Below are 15,998 nucleotides of genomic sequence, written 5' to 3' on the forward strand. Positions count from 1 at the left end.
CAGGGAGAGGTGGAGGGAAGCATCTTAACTTCTCACTGTTTCTCTAAATTACTGCCTTCCTAATTGCTTCCCTAATTTACTACGCTGTGAAGACTTGATAGAATCTGCTTAGCCAGCTTTAACCTGCTGCTGCACGCTAGACCATCATTTCGGTATATAGTCTCTTACGTCATCTTTGCACCTGAATGCATTTCACGTACCCTGCAACTCTGTGTGCTCTGGTTCCATACTATCAGTTTCCAGGGGAAATGTGTTGCTCAGTACAAATGCAATTCCTGCCCTTACACCCACAAATGACAACTTTCCCTCTGCCACACTCGCAGAAGTGGCATGGTGAAGAAGTAAGCCTGCTGTTTTTGAAGAATTCAATTTCCATCACTTAAGTCATTATGCCGGACCAAAAGTTTTCTTACTGTGCAGATATATGCTTGAAAAAATGGGTATTTTCATAGGTAACATTGGAAATTACTCTGGAAATATGTAAAAATTACTTAACTACAACTATTCCCTTATGTAGCAGTTTCTGATCCTTCCAAAGAAGAGATTAATACTATCCAGCTTGGTAAACATAAAATCAAATTTATTGCATGAAGATGTACACCTTAGATATCTGAAAGATGTATTGAAATATTTATATACTTCTTTTTTTGTTTGCTTTTTAAATTACACCACTTTCCTTCAGTCAGTACTGTGCTTCAAATTGTGGACTTTACAAGTGAGATTTTAAAAGTATGTAAAGATTTGGAGAGATACCAGGAGAGATTTAAAAAAGCACATAGGTACCTCTTGATCCCTCTGGGAATTGGATCCTTGTGATATTTACAGAGATTATCTTTTGACATGACAGTCAAGACTCACAAAGGTTCCTTTTATCAGATGAGTTTTACTGGTTGTCACTTCTTACAGATGTTGAAGTAGGAGACTTGATCCAGATGGAGCCTCCATTCTAAAGCTTGGTTTGACTACTTCTTAATTTTAGTAACTTGATTTATTTATTTTGGATTTCCATCAGCAGTTTAGGCCTCAGGTAAATTCTCAAATTTTCTGTTAAGGCAGTATTTTTTTAATTTTGAGTAGACAAACTTCAAGTACTAAGTCTTGTCAAAGTATGTATACGTTCTTTGAAAGAGGTCTCGAATGTGGGCAGAACTTTACCTGTGATCTCTTGCATAACGTGTGCTGTTAAGAGTATAAGCTTAATAGTAATTATTTAATTATTGAGCTGAAATATCAAAAAGAAAATAATAAGCTTCTTTTTCCCTTAGAAGACAGCTTTAAATATTATAGTCCTGAAATTCTGGGTTTATTCCACAGACTGAAGTTTTATATTTAATCCTTTTATGCTCTATGCAAGTAAGCAAAGGTCTCTTCTGTTCTTTTACACTAAAAAGAGTTGTTGGATTGCAGGCTTTGTGATAGAATAAATTTGTTTAAAGGCAAAATATTTATGGATCAGAACTTTCCAGCAAGCCAAGTTTGGCATTCTAGCATTTTTCTGAGTTAGATCTTCAGGCTGGTAAGAAAGATGTAGTCTTTCAGGCAGGTAACAAAGATGTAGTCTTTCAGGCAGGTAACAAAGATGTAATCTTTGCTGTGGAGTGCAAAACATTGCACTCACACACGTTTCCCATATTTGCTTGCAGTTACAACTGTGAGACTTAGCATTCTGCTACCTTGTACATGTAGAGAGGAGGAAACTATTCCTGTTGGAAGTGAATAATAATAAAACTATTATAAGTGCTGGGGATAGTTAATGATTAACATGAATTATGTTTGCGGTAAGTGTGCTGGGTTTATACTACCTTTAAAAATGAGTACCACTTTATAATTAATTGAAATGACACTTGTTTATGCTTCTTTTATCAAGCACTTTCCTCTTACTCGTGCATTTGATTTGCAGAGTCAATGCACTTGCTAATTTTTTTTCATTTCCAAAACCGATAGCACTGGCTTTTGCAAGACAATATAAAGAGGATTATTTATTAGTCAGCAAGAAGTCTTTGGAGATGCACATGAATGCATTTTATATGTGTATGTGAGTGTATCTATATAAATGTATTAATATATATGCACACAGTCAGATAGTCAGAGCGTAGCATATTAAAAAGGTATGTTCCCCATTGATTCAACTATATCTTTTGCTACTGGCCCAAGTAATGTTATTTACATTTGACCATTCTGAATGTTCCTGGAAAGATGCACAATAGTCAGTTCCCATTAGCTGAAACTACTTTTTGTCATATAAATCCTCCTTTACTCTCCAAACCACAATCAAAATAAAATTCAAATTCCGCTGATTTTTCTGAACAGTCTGAATACAGCTTGCACAGTTTAGTTATTTCCAGAAGACCTTCAAATACAAACCAAAGCCAGTAACAAGATGTACTACAGGAGACTCTGTAGCACACTGCAGGGCATATGTACTGCACCCTGGCTGACACATTATTATGCAAACTTACTCTGCATTTTAGTACCTTAAGAGGGCACTTTTCGAGTGAAAAACTTAAAAATATCCTGTTAAATTTTATTGATATATGGTCTTGTCCCTTAAAGATTAGCCAAATCTGACATGAAGATGTGAAATCACAAATATTTCCAAGATCACTGCAGCACATCAATGGCAGCATTCTCAGCCATATTTAAATGTTCTTAAAGTATCTAAGAACTTTGCAGTGGTCATGTAGATTATGTGTTTGAAAAATTATAAAAATCCAGTTTTCAATTTTAAAAATAGTTACTTCTTTAAACTATATAAATAGTTTTTACCTTATGCTTCTGTCAGTCATCAAAAATGCAAAGGATTAACATCTTTAGGTAAAACAGTGGAGTTGGAATGGGAAATAAATATTTAAGAAGACTGGTTGTTACAGTCAATACCCAAGCACTTTAGGTGACAGGTACCCGCAATCCAATTGATACAAATGATTTTATATTTTATATTGAGTTTGGTAATTCCTTTGCTTCCTGCCTGTGGAGCTATTGGTTGAAGTGGTCCGCTGGGAACATGTCTACTGTTCATAGAACCTCCATGACTGACATGGATGCAGTGAGGTTTTTTTTCCTGTTTCATAGTTGTAGTTATTCCCCCCACCATGGGCTCCATGAGTGCATTTAGACTCCTTACGAAAAACAGGGGAATGGCAGGAAGCTTATGAGTTTGTTTGCCAGACTTCTCTGGCTGTATAAACCACTTGCTGCAGCTCTGAAAACAATATGACTGGTGCAGTAGTGATTTTCTGCAGTGAAAGTGGATGTCAGCAGTAGTTACGTACTGCAGATATTTTAGTGAACTCTGAAAAGGCTACGCTGTAATACAACACTCCCAAACATTTCTGCTAGCGTGTGATTTCCTCTCCATCATTATCTTCTGTAGAATAATATCTGTGGGAAACCGATTTATATGACTGTGCTTTACTGTGTAACAAGGAATTCTTTTCCCTCATATTGTTTAATATCTTTTGGCTCCAAGGCATACTTCAGTTTCCTGCATTTATTTGTTACGTGTAGTGGGGAAGAGCACGAGGCGCACAGAAAGCATGTGTGCCCCGTGCCTGCTAAGGTTAGGACTGAACTGAAAATCTATTGTGCCAGTTAGCAACTACTTAGGCAGCTGCCTAGTTGGGTCTCTTTTGACTCTGACTATTCTCTGTAATTTCTAATACTGCCAAAGGGAAACACATAGGGTTTATTTATTGGTCACCAACCATTCTGTGATGGGTTTCAAAATGGTACACTGGAGTATTAATAGGTTTTCTCTGAAAATGGCAGATGCTTCCTGAAATTGCAGAGTAAACCTCTTGTAGTCACTCTTGTACAAACAAGTCATGAGAAATGCTCACTTTAAAAGGTGTTTTGCTTTTGTCCAGTGTTTGTCAGGTTCAACTCCAGCCACGGCTTCCCGGTAGAGGTTGGTTCCAATGCCAGTATCCTCCAGCTGAAGGAGGTGGTTGCTCAGCGACAGGGAGTTCCAGCTGACCAGCTGCGGGTGATTTTTGCAGGGAAGGAGCTCAGCAATGACTTGACACTGCAGGTAAGTCTCCCTTGGTAGCTTTGCTTCTGGACTGCTGCCAGCTACACTGCCTCTGCCTCTAATGCTGCCAATCTGACGTTCATGCCTCAGATCTAATAGAATAAATAGTGCCTGGGGATTCCTTGAACTTTACTCCACACTGCTTCATTAATTCTGACCTTCTTAATTATGCATTAAAACAGCAAGCAGGAAGGATGGGGGAAGAGGGAGAATATGAGAGAGAGAGCATGAGAGCTGTGCCCTAGTGAATAAATGTTTACTGACTACAGAAGCAAGCCAGGCACAATTTCTGTATCTGTTCAATTTCTTACTTATTCCATTTGAATCTTAATGAAGAAGGATGTGAATAAATTGCTTTAAATCAGGCTGCACAGTCATCACATTTTACAGAATTTGTAACCCAATTGTGACCCCTGGAGGATAGCTACAGGGCTGCTGTTACTCCTGCTGCTGCTGCGCTTGTGCAGGTGAGTGCGCTGCTGGAGGGATGGGTCCGGATAACAAAGCCCACGGAAGTGTATTCCAAACTGAACTCTTAAACATGTGGAGCTAAGAGAGCAGCAGGGAGCATGGAAGACTGGCCGTAGGTAGGTTTCTGAGTTTCAGCTCCTGAAGGTTAGCTAGCTGTGCTCTTCAGTAAGTGCAGAGAGGTGTTCATTTGTGGTGAGCAGTAGTAAGCACGGAAAGATAGGTTCAACTTTCTCATCTTTGCTACCGTTAGCGGTGCTGCTGCAGTTGCTTTGTAAATAATTTTGTTTATCCTGTATGTGGATTTGGCAGTTCACTTGGGTAGCCAGGGCTTAGCACGAGGTCACACATTTAAGACATTTGGGGAACTTGGGGAAACCTATTGGCCTTTCAGCAGAGTGCAAATACTGATTTAATGAAATTGCTGTCCTTCTGCAGTGGTATCAAAGAATTGCAGATGCAATCTGTAGTAGTGCAGGTGATTATATAATATATCCCTCACAGGCAGAACTATTTCAGATTAATTGGCACTCATATTTCAGAAGTATTGCTGTACTTAGGATGGCTGCTAAGCTGGGGTACAGAAAGTCACTACTGTATTGATGACCTATCACTGTTTCTCCTTGAGTATGATATTTATTGCCTTGCAAAGGCTTTTAGGGAGTTTCAGCACACAAAGGAAGGTATAGAAATGCGAATTGTTGTCAGTGTCCAATGTATCACCTGTGGATAGTGTTGATGCATATATTCATGGCATAAACAGCAATGTACTTCACTTACTTATATGTGAAAACATATATATGAAAATGTAAAAATAAAAAAAAAAAAATGTGAATTGTAGAAGTTGTGAGTTGCTAGTTGCTAGATTTGGGTGCCTGTGTTGTTCTGTCAGAAGCTTCTGAACCACTTGGTATTTCTTGGGAAGGTGTAGGTATTGGTGTTACTGCCATTTTATGTCAGCATGAAACACAGATTTTTGTCACCAGTTTTACACTTGTAACCAATTTTCTTCTCAGCTACAACATACAGTCTGTTGCCAGGGTAAATTAAAAATTGCTTTGCAAATATGCAGACCTGCTGATGACTTAATTCAGCTCATTGGAATATCAGAATTACCACGTGGTCAAGACTTTTTATTATTTAGGAAATGGACCTAGACTCATTTTTTTGACTTTTGGCTTCTAAAGCTGATAGGAAGTTAAAAAACTGTTTCAGATGGTAAAATCAATACTTCTGTATTTAATTGTCTTAAATATTGCAATTATTAATATCCTAAGCAGTGCATCAACTACATTTTTATTCTTGATATTTAATTAAGTGTATTTTTTTTTTTTTCTGTGTTTGCAGTTTTTTTCTGTGATATATTTGTGTATGTGTATTTATTTATCATGGAAATTTGTCAGCCCAAGAAGAACAGGTGAGAGTTTGAAATGTTGAGTTCCTATGGCAGGCTGTTTGGGGCTTTTTGCATAAGAAGCTGAATGCTAGTAAAACTTGAGTGCTAGTGAAATACTAACTGCTGGCATTTTGTAGACCAATGGATTTACAGGCAGTCTAAAAAAATACAACATGGATTTGTACTGAGCTGACACTTTAAAGTTATTTCATTAGATGGTATTGCAGAATTTCTAGTAAAAACATTTTGGCCTTTCGTTTTTCGTAACTTACTTTTGAACTTATTTGCCCAAGATGCTGTGGGAGAATCTAGAGTTCAGGAAGGAGAACTGATAATATTAGAGATAATGAGATTATAGAGAACATGGGAAAAGCTGTGATAATTGCAGGAGTATGGGGCAGGGATATAGGAAATACTCCAGGATAGCAAACTTTATTGGTTTCACAGCTCACAGAACAACTGGATTTGGCTTGGCAGCTACTTTAGGATCTCAGGCAGCTGATACAAAACATAACTGAGAATGTGAACTGTTTGGAGAGCAGGAAAACTCTTTCATGGTAGCTGGAACCTGTAAAAAGAAATGAAGCTGGAATGGACAAACCTTTAAAAGAAATTATTATAGGAAAGAAAGTGCCAAGTTGAGATCTTAAATAATTTGATATCAACAGCAGCAGTAGAAAAATTGTAGGGAAGGTAGAAGTGAAATATGTGTGGAGATATTTAATTTGGTACCTCAGATAAGTGTTTTGTCCTTGGAAAAGAGAGGAAGATCAGACACACTGATTCAACTGTGCACAGGGGAGATCAGTATCTTAGCTAGTGACTAAGGGGCAAGTAGTGAAATTAGAGCCATGGTAGGGAAGGATTGCTAATGACTGGATGAAGAATGAGACCTGCAAATTTGGATCTCATAAGAAGAAATTAGAGCAATAAGCTGCTTCCTAAAAGCATAGCAAATGCTGTCACTTTAAAGGTGCTAAATATTCTGAAGGATGATGAAGAGCTCTCTGCTGATTGCAGTTCACTTTGGAATGAATAGAAGTAATTAATTAATATATACCCAAAACAGGAATTCTTTCAGAAGGCTGCCACAAGTATATGAGAACAGTGGTAAGATCATCTTGTGGCGATCATAAGGGTGAAAGAAGAAAAGAACCGTAACAGAGTCACCAAAGGAATAAACAGGAGGTAGCTACGTATCAGGAACATTGAAGTGTTGTAACAGGAGATCACTGCTTATAACAATATTGTCCTTGCCTCCAAGAATGGCAAAATAATTTAACAAGCTTTCTGGAAGCAAAATATGTAATATATGTTGATACACAATTTTGCTCGGTGCAAACAATTTGAAATTTACTACTGCTAGTAGAAGCAGTATTCTATTAGTACAGGCTTCCCCTTTCTTGGAGAACTGAAAATCCCCTTGTGTGAAGAAGCTTTTTGCAAACAGTAAGAGATGTCCTATACCTTGCAGAGCTTACAGTGGATATGGACAAGGCAGACAAATGATATGATGGGAATCAGTAGCCTGGCTTGTTCAGACTCAGTTGCAAAACAGGCATAGAATTAAGACTTCTGTTTCCCAATGCAGTACCATTTCTTTTTGACAGTGTTTCCTCTATGAGGTAAATCTAGAAAATTTTCTTTGAATTTGAAACTTTGAAAACAGTTTGTTTGAAACAGAAAAAGACGAAGCATGTGATTAGTAGTAGGACTTGTTAGCTTTAGCACAGCGCTCCATTGAGACAGCTTCTAAATCAGAGTTAGCTTGCATTTGACTGGAGCTTAGGCTCGAAGTTTGGAGCATAGCCTTCATGTGAATTTGGCTTTGACTGCATCCATCCATATAGGTGCTTTTCTAAAATTGTTTATACATACATTCAAGAAACAAGCAAACACAACTAGAAGTATTATTAAACACTGGTGTGTCAGCTGATGTGACTAACTGAAAAAGAGTAGGAAGGAATGGCATAACTGGAGGAGCAACATAGATATCATCTCTACAGAGGAGGGAAAAGAGAAATGGTAGGGGAGAAATGGTGCTGTAAGTAAAGTTAGTGTGCTGCCATTTGACAGTGATTTGGAAAGGGTATGCTTTGTTGTGGAAGGGTTCTGAATAGTAAACATTAGAGGTCAATCCAGAGGCATCTGGTTCTACTGGAAGCACTTTCCAGTGCTATTGGATGGAAAGCTCAAGGACAGAGAGAGCACTTTGTGACAAGGGTCTCAGTTTCTCTCACACACATTTTAAACGATTATGAAAATAGGGTTTCGTTAATACCGTTGTTCTCGGTGAACAACTTTTTTTTAGCAGAAACAGGTATTTGAATATTGGAACATTGCATTTTATCAAGCAGGGACCTTGTGTACCTAAATGTTTGGCAACTTGCTATCTAAGCACAGCTCGATAGAATAGAGCTTCCAGCAGTTCTTGCATTTCCCTGTTTCAGTTTAGTGAAGGTACAAAGGAGAAACCAAGTGACACAGTGCAAAATGTGTCCCTAACCAGCAAAAAACCCCATATGTTCAACTTTAGTTATAAACCCATGAACACTAAGATTAGAACGGGTCTTTTGACATACACAACAACTAGTGCCTTTTGTGGCAACCTACAGTTTTGTGTATAGGATATGAAATCACTCATGGAAACATCTTTGATAGCAGTTTTGTGGGTTACAGAATACAGTTGAGCCAACTTTTGCATACGCAAATGCTGTTTGGAGAGATTTGCTCACAGATATCCTGACTGAATCAATCATCCTATGTGAAATTCAAAGAAAGAAAATTATTTTATGTTTGTGTGTTTAAATCAGTATTTTGGATTAATATTTCATTGTTCTGTGGGTCTTTTCTTACTTGTAAAGCTGGAAGAGATGTGTATTTTACTTCTTCAATAGCAGAAAAGCTAGCTGAAGAATACTTAGGTGTATTATAGTAATAAATGAAATCTAGAGGTGCCATCAGTGTTGTCAGGTAAGATGGACTTGGCTAAAGGAGTGGATAACAGTAGCACTCATTCTTATTTGTTTTGATTGCTGTGGAGTCACTGTACGTGACAACAGCCACTCTATGTGTTGAATAAGTTTTCGCAAGATGTGTGATGGGCCTCATAGTACTGTATGCCCATAACGAACGTGGAAAGTACCATGTAGCCATATTTAGTATTAAATTAAGTCAGGACCATTCAAGTCTACAGATTTTCCATATCTTGTGCACTTATCTTGTGCATTTCTCTTATGCACTGCTTGTTAATTGTTCTGGGAGATCAAGATCTAAATGCACTAATAAATTAGACCTTTGAGCCCAGTAAGACATTTCCTTTCTGCTTTTAAATGTTGGGGTATTTTTCTCCTGAAAGTAGGAGACTATGAAAAAGATTTAACTACAGCTAAGTAAGATATACATTATCAAGTAGTTTGGTATCTCCAAAAAGTGAATGGGCCATGTTTGAGGGGGCTGAAGCATGTAGGATGGCCTTGAACTTTGCCTGAATCTTCTAGATTCCTCTGACATTACCTATGTGTTTTAGTTGGTCTGCTGAGGGTTGAGGAGGAAGTATGACAGGGTTTTCTTCGCAAACTTTCTGCAGTTTGCACTCTCTACAGATTTGTATTTAATTTCTAGAAGTGTCTGTGTTTTGGTACCTGGATGAATTCTGTGTTGTCTGCTGAATTTGGTTCATTGTTCCCTGGAATTTGCTGATGCCAGTATTCTTACAGAAGTCCTACTGACTCATAATGTGTCTGAATTACCTGTGTTGCCCCTTTAGAAAATTTCCAGATTTCTAAAAGTGAGTTTCTTTTGTTTTCCACTTTGCTGACAGTTTCAGTAAGTTGGGAGTCTATTCAATTAATTTCCATTCAATCTGTGGTTACTATTACTTTCTTATATGTGAGAACATTTTCAGGCAGCAGATGCTTTTTTTTTTTTTTTTTAAAAAAAAAAACAACTTCATTTCTCTTAGGCAGTTAAAATCCACTACATTGAAGACATTAAGTGAATTTTACAAAATCCATTTCTGAATGAGCAGTTGCTTTGTGTGGGACTGATACAGAAATGACAATAATATTTGCAAGAAATACAGTATGTTGATAAGAAAATCCTGTGGCAAACCACTGTAGTTCTTCTCAAGACATATATACTATTTCAGAATAAAATTATGTTGAAAAAATTGCACTAATACTGGATGTGGTTTTGTTTTCTAAGCGAATACTTGCATTAGACAGGCACTTGTAGAATCTTTCTCCCTCATCATGAATATAATGCAATTCATATGTTTACAATACTGTCCGTTTATTGATTCAGATCCCGCTTTAAGTTGCAGGAGAGCAAATGTGTAAGAAAAAAAATCTCAAAAAGCTTTAGTTGTTGGAGTGCTGGCAGTGAGTAATAACTTCTATGAGTTTGTAAATCATGACAGTAAAAGAAAGGTCAGCCTACGTCTTTCATTCATCACCTTTCTAAATTGCTCTGGTGAAAAACTCTTTAGCATATTGTACACCATTAGCAAAAATGATAGTTGAATTAGCAGAAGTTCAAGGGTAAGAGGGATAGTTCCTTTCTTCTTTCTCCCTTTTCCTCCAAAGAAAAACATGGTGTTAACTATTCTGCTAGACTACATTTATAAGGAAGGATCCATAGAGACTATGTATTTCTAATTCATAACTAAAAGAAAACAATCATCAATAAATATTTGTATTGTGTTAAAAAACCAAGCAAAAATAGTTTTATTTAACACTTTACATAGAGAAAATACTGGTTTAAGAAACAGGAAATTGGGACAGAGTATTTGTGGATTATTTTTTAACCTTGAGAATTTTGTGCCTTGAAAATAAAATTGTAAAGGAAAAGATGGAAACTTCAGTGTTGGAAATATATTTTAAAATATCAGGTAGCATGCCAAATATACTGCCTCAATAGAAAGGTGGAATGTAGTCCCTTGCAATTATAATTTCTTTGCTTTAGTCATAATTTTACTTATTTACATTTTTACAGCTCTGATCATCTGAAGTGTCATCTGTAATACATTCATATTTGTGATTATCAAGGTCACACAGCTATTTAATAAACCATTTTGGGTTTCCTTCTTTTATTTTTGTTTTTCAAGCTTTCTCACTCATTTTAATTGAGAATTTAGAACAGAAACTTCATATCTGATTTACAGTTTTAATCACAGATGAACCTCCATTCTCTAGGAGACACAGAATAATTAATGCCTCTTAAGAGCAGCTTTGGTGGCGTGTGGCAGGGAAAGAAGAAATCAAAAGAACAGAGAGTTGTTGCATTGTGACAGGAAGGTCCCCATGAAAGGAAATGATGTTGGTCATCCTAAAAAATAACAGCAACACAGGCTTGAAGAGAAAGAAGACAATTATTTTAGGAGTTACTGAAGCAAAAGTAGGTATATAATTCCTTATATATCATTTCATTGGAGCAACCCTTGATAAATTTACAATTCCTAGAAGCTTTCTTATGAACTCTAAAAGCCTGTTGAAGAAATGAATATTAAGTGCTTAAAACAAAAAATGAGTAACGAGCAGAACAACAGAGCAATACAATTTTCTCTTCTCCTTTAGACTAAACAAAGCAGCAAAAGCACCTGTTCCACAAATGAAATAATTTTCAATTTCTTCATATACAGAGCTTGTTATTTCAGGTAAACTATTGCCTCCATTGATGTAGTGTGTGTACACACACTCCCACATTGCCCGCCCCCCCCCCCCCCCCCCCGCCATTTCCAGTGAGTCCAGTGACCAGTGTTTTCCTCATTTTTACTGCTTTTCTTATTATTAGTTTCCCACAGTTCAATTCACTTATGCTGCTTCCATTTCTGCCTCTCCCAATCAATTCCGATTCTTTGAAATCCTGTTTCCAACCAACACCTCTTGCCCATTGGCATGTTAAACCAGCTTAGGAAAGAATTTTTTCTTTCTAAACTTTCCCTTTCCCAGCCTATGAAGTAAAGGGGGAGAGAGACTGAGAAAACTAAGTTGCCTTGCAGACCTGCTCTACTTGCCAATGAGCTGATATTTTCTTCTACTTATGGTTTCTGTCTGTCACTGGATGACCTGCTTCTGTACTATCTGATGACCAACTTGTTTTCTGATATTCCTGTACCTAACCAAAATGCTGACAGATCTGTAGGAGGCTCTATACCTACAGTATATTCTGCTGTGTAGGGGTGTAGGGGGCCTTGTGGGAAATCTGGAGAGGATTGTCTTATCTCAGGTGGCTGTGTTCCTGGCAGGAAAACAGCCAGGCCCTCTTGTGACAATCTGGATTTCATGCATATCTTCATATCAGTTTGTCTATGTATGTGTGATAATGTATAAAAGGTCATCACCTGATTTTAGGTAATTTTGAAAAGGTATGTGAATGTTGGCAAGTTTTTGGTTGATGAGGTTACACTTCTCAGGAACAGACATGTACAAAACAGTTGCTAGTTTTATGGGAGAATTAATATAGAAGAAGATCCCAATAATGAAACACCTTTAAACTTCAAAAACATTTCTAATACAGTTTTTCCCTATTAACTGTTTGACATAAAACAGCATGATGGAAACATATAAAAGTTTTATTGTCATATATTTGGTATGCGTGATATACCAGAGCTCTGACTTCATGATTTGTTTTTATATAGCTCATCCCAAATTATCCTATAAAATATTTTTACTGTACTACCTTAGCATCTTTAACATAGCAATCTATTCATTTCTATCTTTCACAGTGTGCAGCATATTGTGAGTACAAAACAGATAAATGTATGCAAGTATGTTTAAGTACAGAAGATAATAACTACTTTCCTCTTTAACCAACATCATATAACCTTTATTCGTGCTTTATTTTTGTTACCCTAGACGGTGATTTGGAGTTTTTGTTTACCATTTATCTTATAGCAGTGTGTTTATGACTACAGCTTAAGCACACGTAATTTAAAATGTCTGAGCTTCAGGAAAGGAAGAATCAATCCAATTTTAGAACACCTTAAGGTTTCTACTGTCAGAAATTTATAGCAAAAATGTCTCAATGGCCATAAATGACAATAAATAAATTAAAATGACCAATTGGATATATATCATTGTAAACCTTATTCTTTGTGAAAGTGTTCCCTTTTTCTTTATTAATAGAGAAAACTGTAGTGCCTTTCTTCTGAATGTACTAAGACACTTAGCTTTATAATACTGGAATTTTTATGTTATTTGTGTTTCTGGGCAGCAAGCAGGTGTAAACATCTTCGTTTCCTCAAAATACTTTCATATATTTTTGTGCTATCTGTATGACAAACACGGAAAGAGAGGAGTTGTTCAACAATGCAGCAGAATAACAAGAGGAAGAAAAGTTAAATAGAAATATATGCCATGCTGATTTAAACGTTTCAAGACTGAGTATCAGAAGACTAGAAGGACTGTAGGCATTTCAGACAAAAAAGGTTCAGGTAGGCCTGAAAGGTTTGACAGAGAGGGTTATACTTAATTATATGGCATTTACTAAGTGCAAGGAAGATTAGATGAGCAACCAAAGAAATTTTGTTGGCAAACAATTACATCGCAGTGTTCGTGAAGCACCTGAGGTTGTCCTACCAGGCAGGAAAGCAAGAGATAAGGTGAAGGTTAAGGTCTGTTAGAGACAACTGCAAAAGCAAGGACACCCAAGGAGTAGGATTGCAAAAGCATATGAGTTGACGTCAACCACTGGTAAGCCCACCTTTGAAAAATTTCCAATAGCTAGTAGAATGGGTAATATTCAGTGTGTTAGTAAAATCTGCAATGTAAGGCTACTTGGGGAGAATATAAAGAACTACATTCAAGGCCTGACAGCTAAAATAACAGAGACGAACATGTTACCTACCACCTTCAGATAAAGTGTGACTACATTATGGAAATCTGCCTAAGTGTTACACCCACTTAGTGGGTCACCAGACCCAAGTGATTCCTTAAGCATATAATCAGATAAGATTAAAGACTTCTTCCTTAGAAAATGGTGATCTTTTTTAAAATTAAGATGACTACAAACCTATTCAATATATTTTTAAGGTGAAAAACATCCAAACTGAAGAGCAGTAATCCTTGCAAGTCTATTGTCTGGGAAGCCAATTTAGGAAATACTCCAGCTCATTTACCTGAGCTATGCAGTGAATGTATTACCTACAACAATAAATTGAAACAAAATATTAAGCATAAACTTGCTCAGCACACTGAATATTAGCATTTCTAATGAAGGCAGATACTGGGAATTGTTATCCTATAAGCTAGCAAGGCAGCTGAAGAATTATGCAATGCAGAAGTACATGCAATTCTAAATACGTTATAGGAAACAAGACTGGGGAGGCTGAACCAGTAAAGATTTGGTGGGATATATTTTCAACCAGAAATGTTAGCTATATAAGCACTATTCAACCAGGTAGGCACTTAGCCTTATTATAAATTAGAGCTATGAATTCTAGTTCTGATTTCAGAAAAGTGGAGAAACTGGATGCAGTAACACAGAACAGTATTAATACCTACAGTATATGCCTGCAATGATTTGTGCACTTGCTTTTCAGAGGACCATTCTATAAATGCCATCCTTTATCACTGCAGAGGTAATAAAAACAGCATCCCCAGAAGTGTTCATTTCCAATGGAATTCACTGCAGATCTCATCTATTTAAGTGAATGCAAATGAAAGTTCTCTCTCCTGTTTCTCTGAAGGATTGATGCATTTCTGACTGGTGAGCACTGTACATTGTCAGTCTCCAGAAACAAATGGAGGAAGATTGACAGGGAATGGGTTCATACCTCAAGTAGCCACAGGATTTAATCTCCATGCATCTCTGGGTGTATATGTGTCAGTCATAAAGTAGTCTGTGAATTACTTATCTCCTGACATAATTCAAATCTCTCAGAAATGTTATTTTTCTATTAAAAAGAAGGATTGAGTTGGCAAGGCCCCTGTGGGCTATACAAAATATTGAAAAAATTGCTATTGATAAATAGATGAAATATAGAACTGCAGAGAGAGTTCACTTTATCCACATTTATGGAAACTTTTATATGTTCTATTGTTTCACTGCATTAGGAGATATGCTGCTTCAATTGTGAGGTATTTTAGTGTGATGTATTATGTATTTATAGTTAAATCTAAAAATTTAACTTCTGTAGTAGCAGAGAACAGTAATAGCCCTGCAGGGTATACGCTAGCTCACAGCAAAGCCAGTATCCACAGTTTTAAAGTTGCACTGCATTGGAGACACCACTTACATGAGAGAAGTTGCATTAGACTTTAGGAAAGAGCGGATTTGAGAGAGAAATAATCTCTCCTAAAATGAGAGAAAGATCAGGTTTTCTTTTGAGGCTTGTCTTGTCATTGTCCACTTTGAAATCTCTTTGTGGTAGCTTTATTCAGTTCTTTTTAAAATGGTATTGGCCTGCTGACATTTCAAAAGGTACATACCGGGAACAGCACGTGAGGTCTTGTTGCTGAAGAATTGTGTGTCATGTCCTGACTTCATTACACTATAGGAAGGAGGCTGAAGTATGTATTTTAATGTCCCTATAACTCAGTAATCCTCATAGTTCTCTAACTTTATGTTGTTTTGAAGAAAACTACTTCCATTTTCTTGAGTAAAATGGTATTTGAAGCAATTACTTATTTGGCTATGTCATGCTGGTAGTTTCCTGTGTAAGTCACTAAAAGCTTGAGACATACACTTACATTTCTGATAGAAATGTATTTATACCAATTAATTTTTATCCTTTTTTCACTATAACAGTAAGTTATATCCATGTGATTTGATTATATCAGAGCATGGTAATTAATTTCCAGCCTTCCATCCTGGAAAGTGAACTGCAGGGTTTGAGCTGCAACCTGCACTACTACTGTTATGAGTCCAAGTAATGAATTACAGTGCAATCTGTCAATGTTGCTGCTTTTGTATTTTAGCCTACTGTTATGTAGACTATATTAAGAGTTCTTTCATGTGTAGTTAAGATACGTTGACTGTGTAAGTATTCTTGCTGGATACCCTGCTTATTCACTTACTATTCAGACAATATTTTTTGTTGTTGATCTCAAATGTGTTTGTTGTAGTCAGGACTTCATCCAATGCAGAGTTCAGGCTGATGAT

General features: G+C 36.7%; 1 protein-coding gene across 1 annotated transcript in view; it reads left to right on the forward strand.

The window, feature by feature from the left end:
• Window positions 1–15,998, forward strand: part of PRKN (parkin RBR E3 ubiquitin protein ligase) — a 767,906-nt gene that overhangs the window by 149,523 nt on the left and 602,385 nt on the right. The window contains exon 2 of the mRNA XM_056343712.1: window positions 3,867–4,030. Coding sequence (XP_056199687.1) covers window positions 3,867–4,030 — 164 coding nt within the window. The remainder of the gene's footprint in view (window positions 1–3,866; window positions 4,031–15,998) is intronic.

The sequence above is a fragment of the Falco biarmicus genome, chromosome 6 (assembly GCF_023638135.1).
Source record: "Falco biarmicus isolate bFalBia1 chromosome 6, bFalBia1.pri, whole genome shotgun sequence".
Classification (NCBI taxonomy): Eukaryota; Metazoa; Chordata; class Aves; order Falconiformes; family Falconidae; genus Falco; species Falco biarmicus.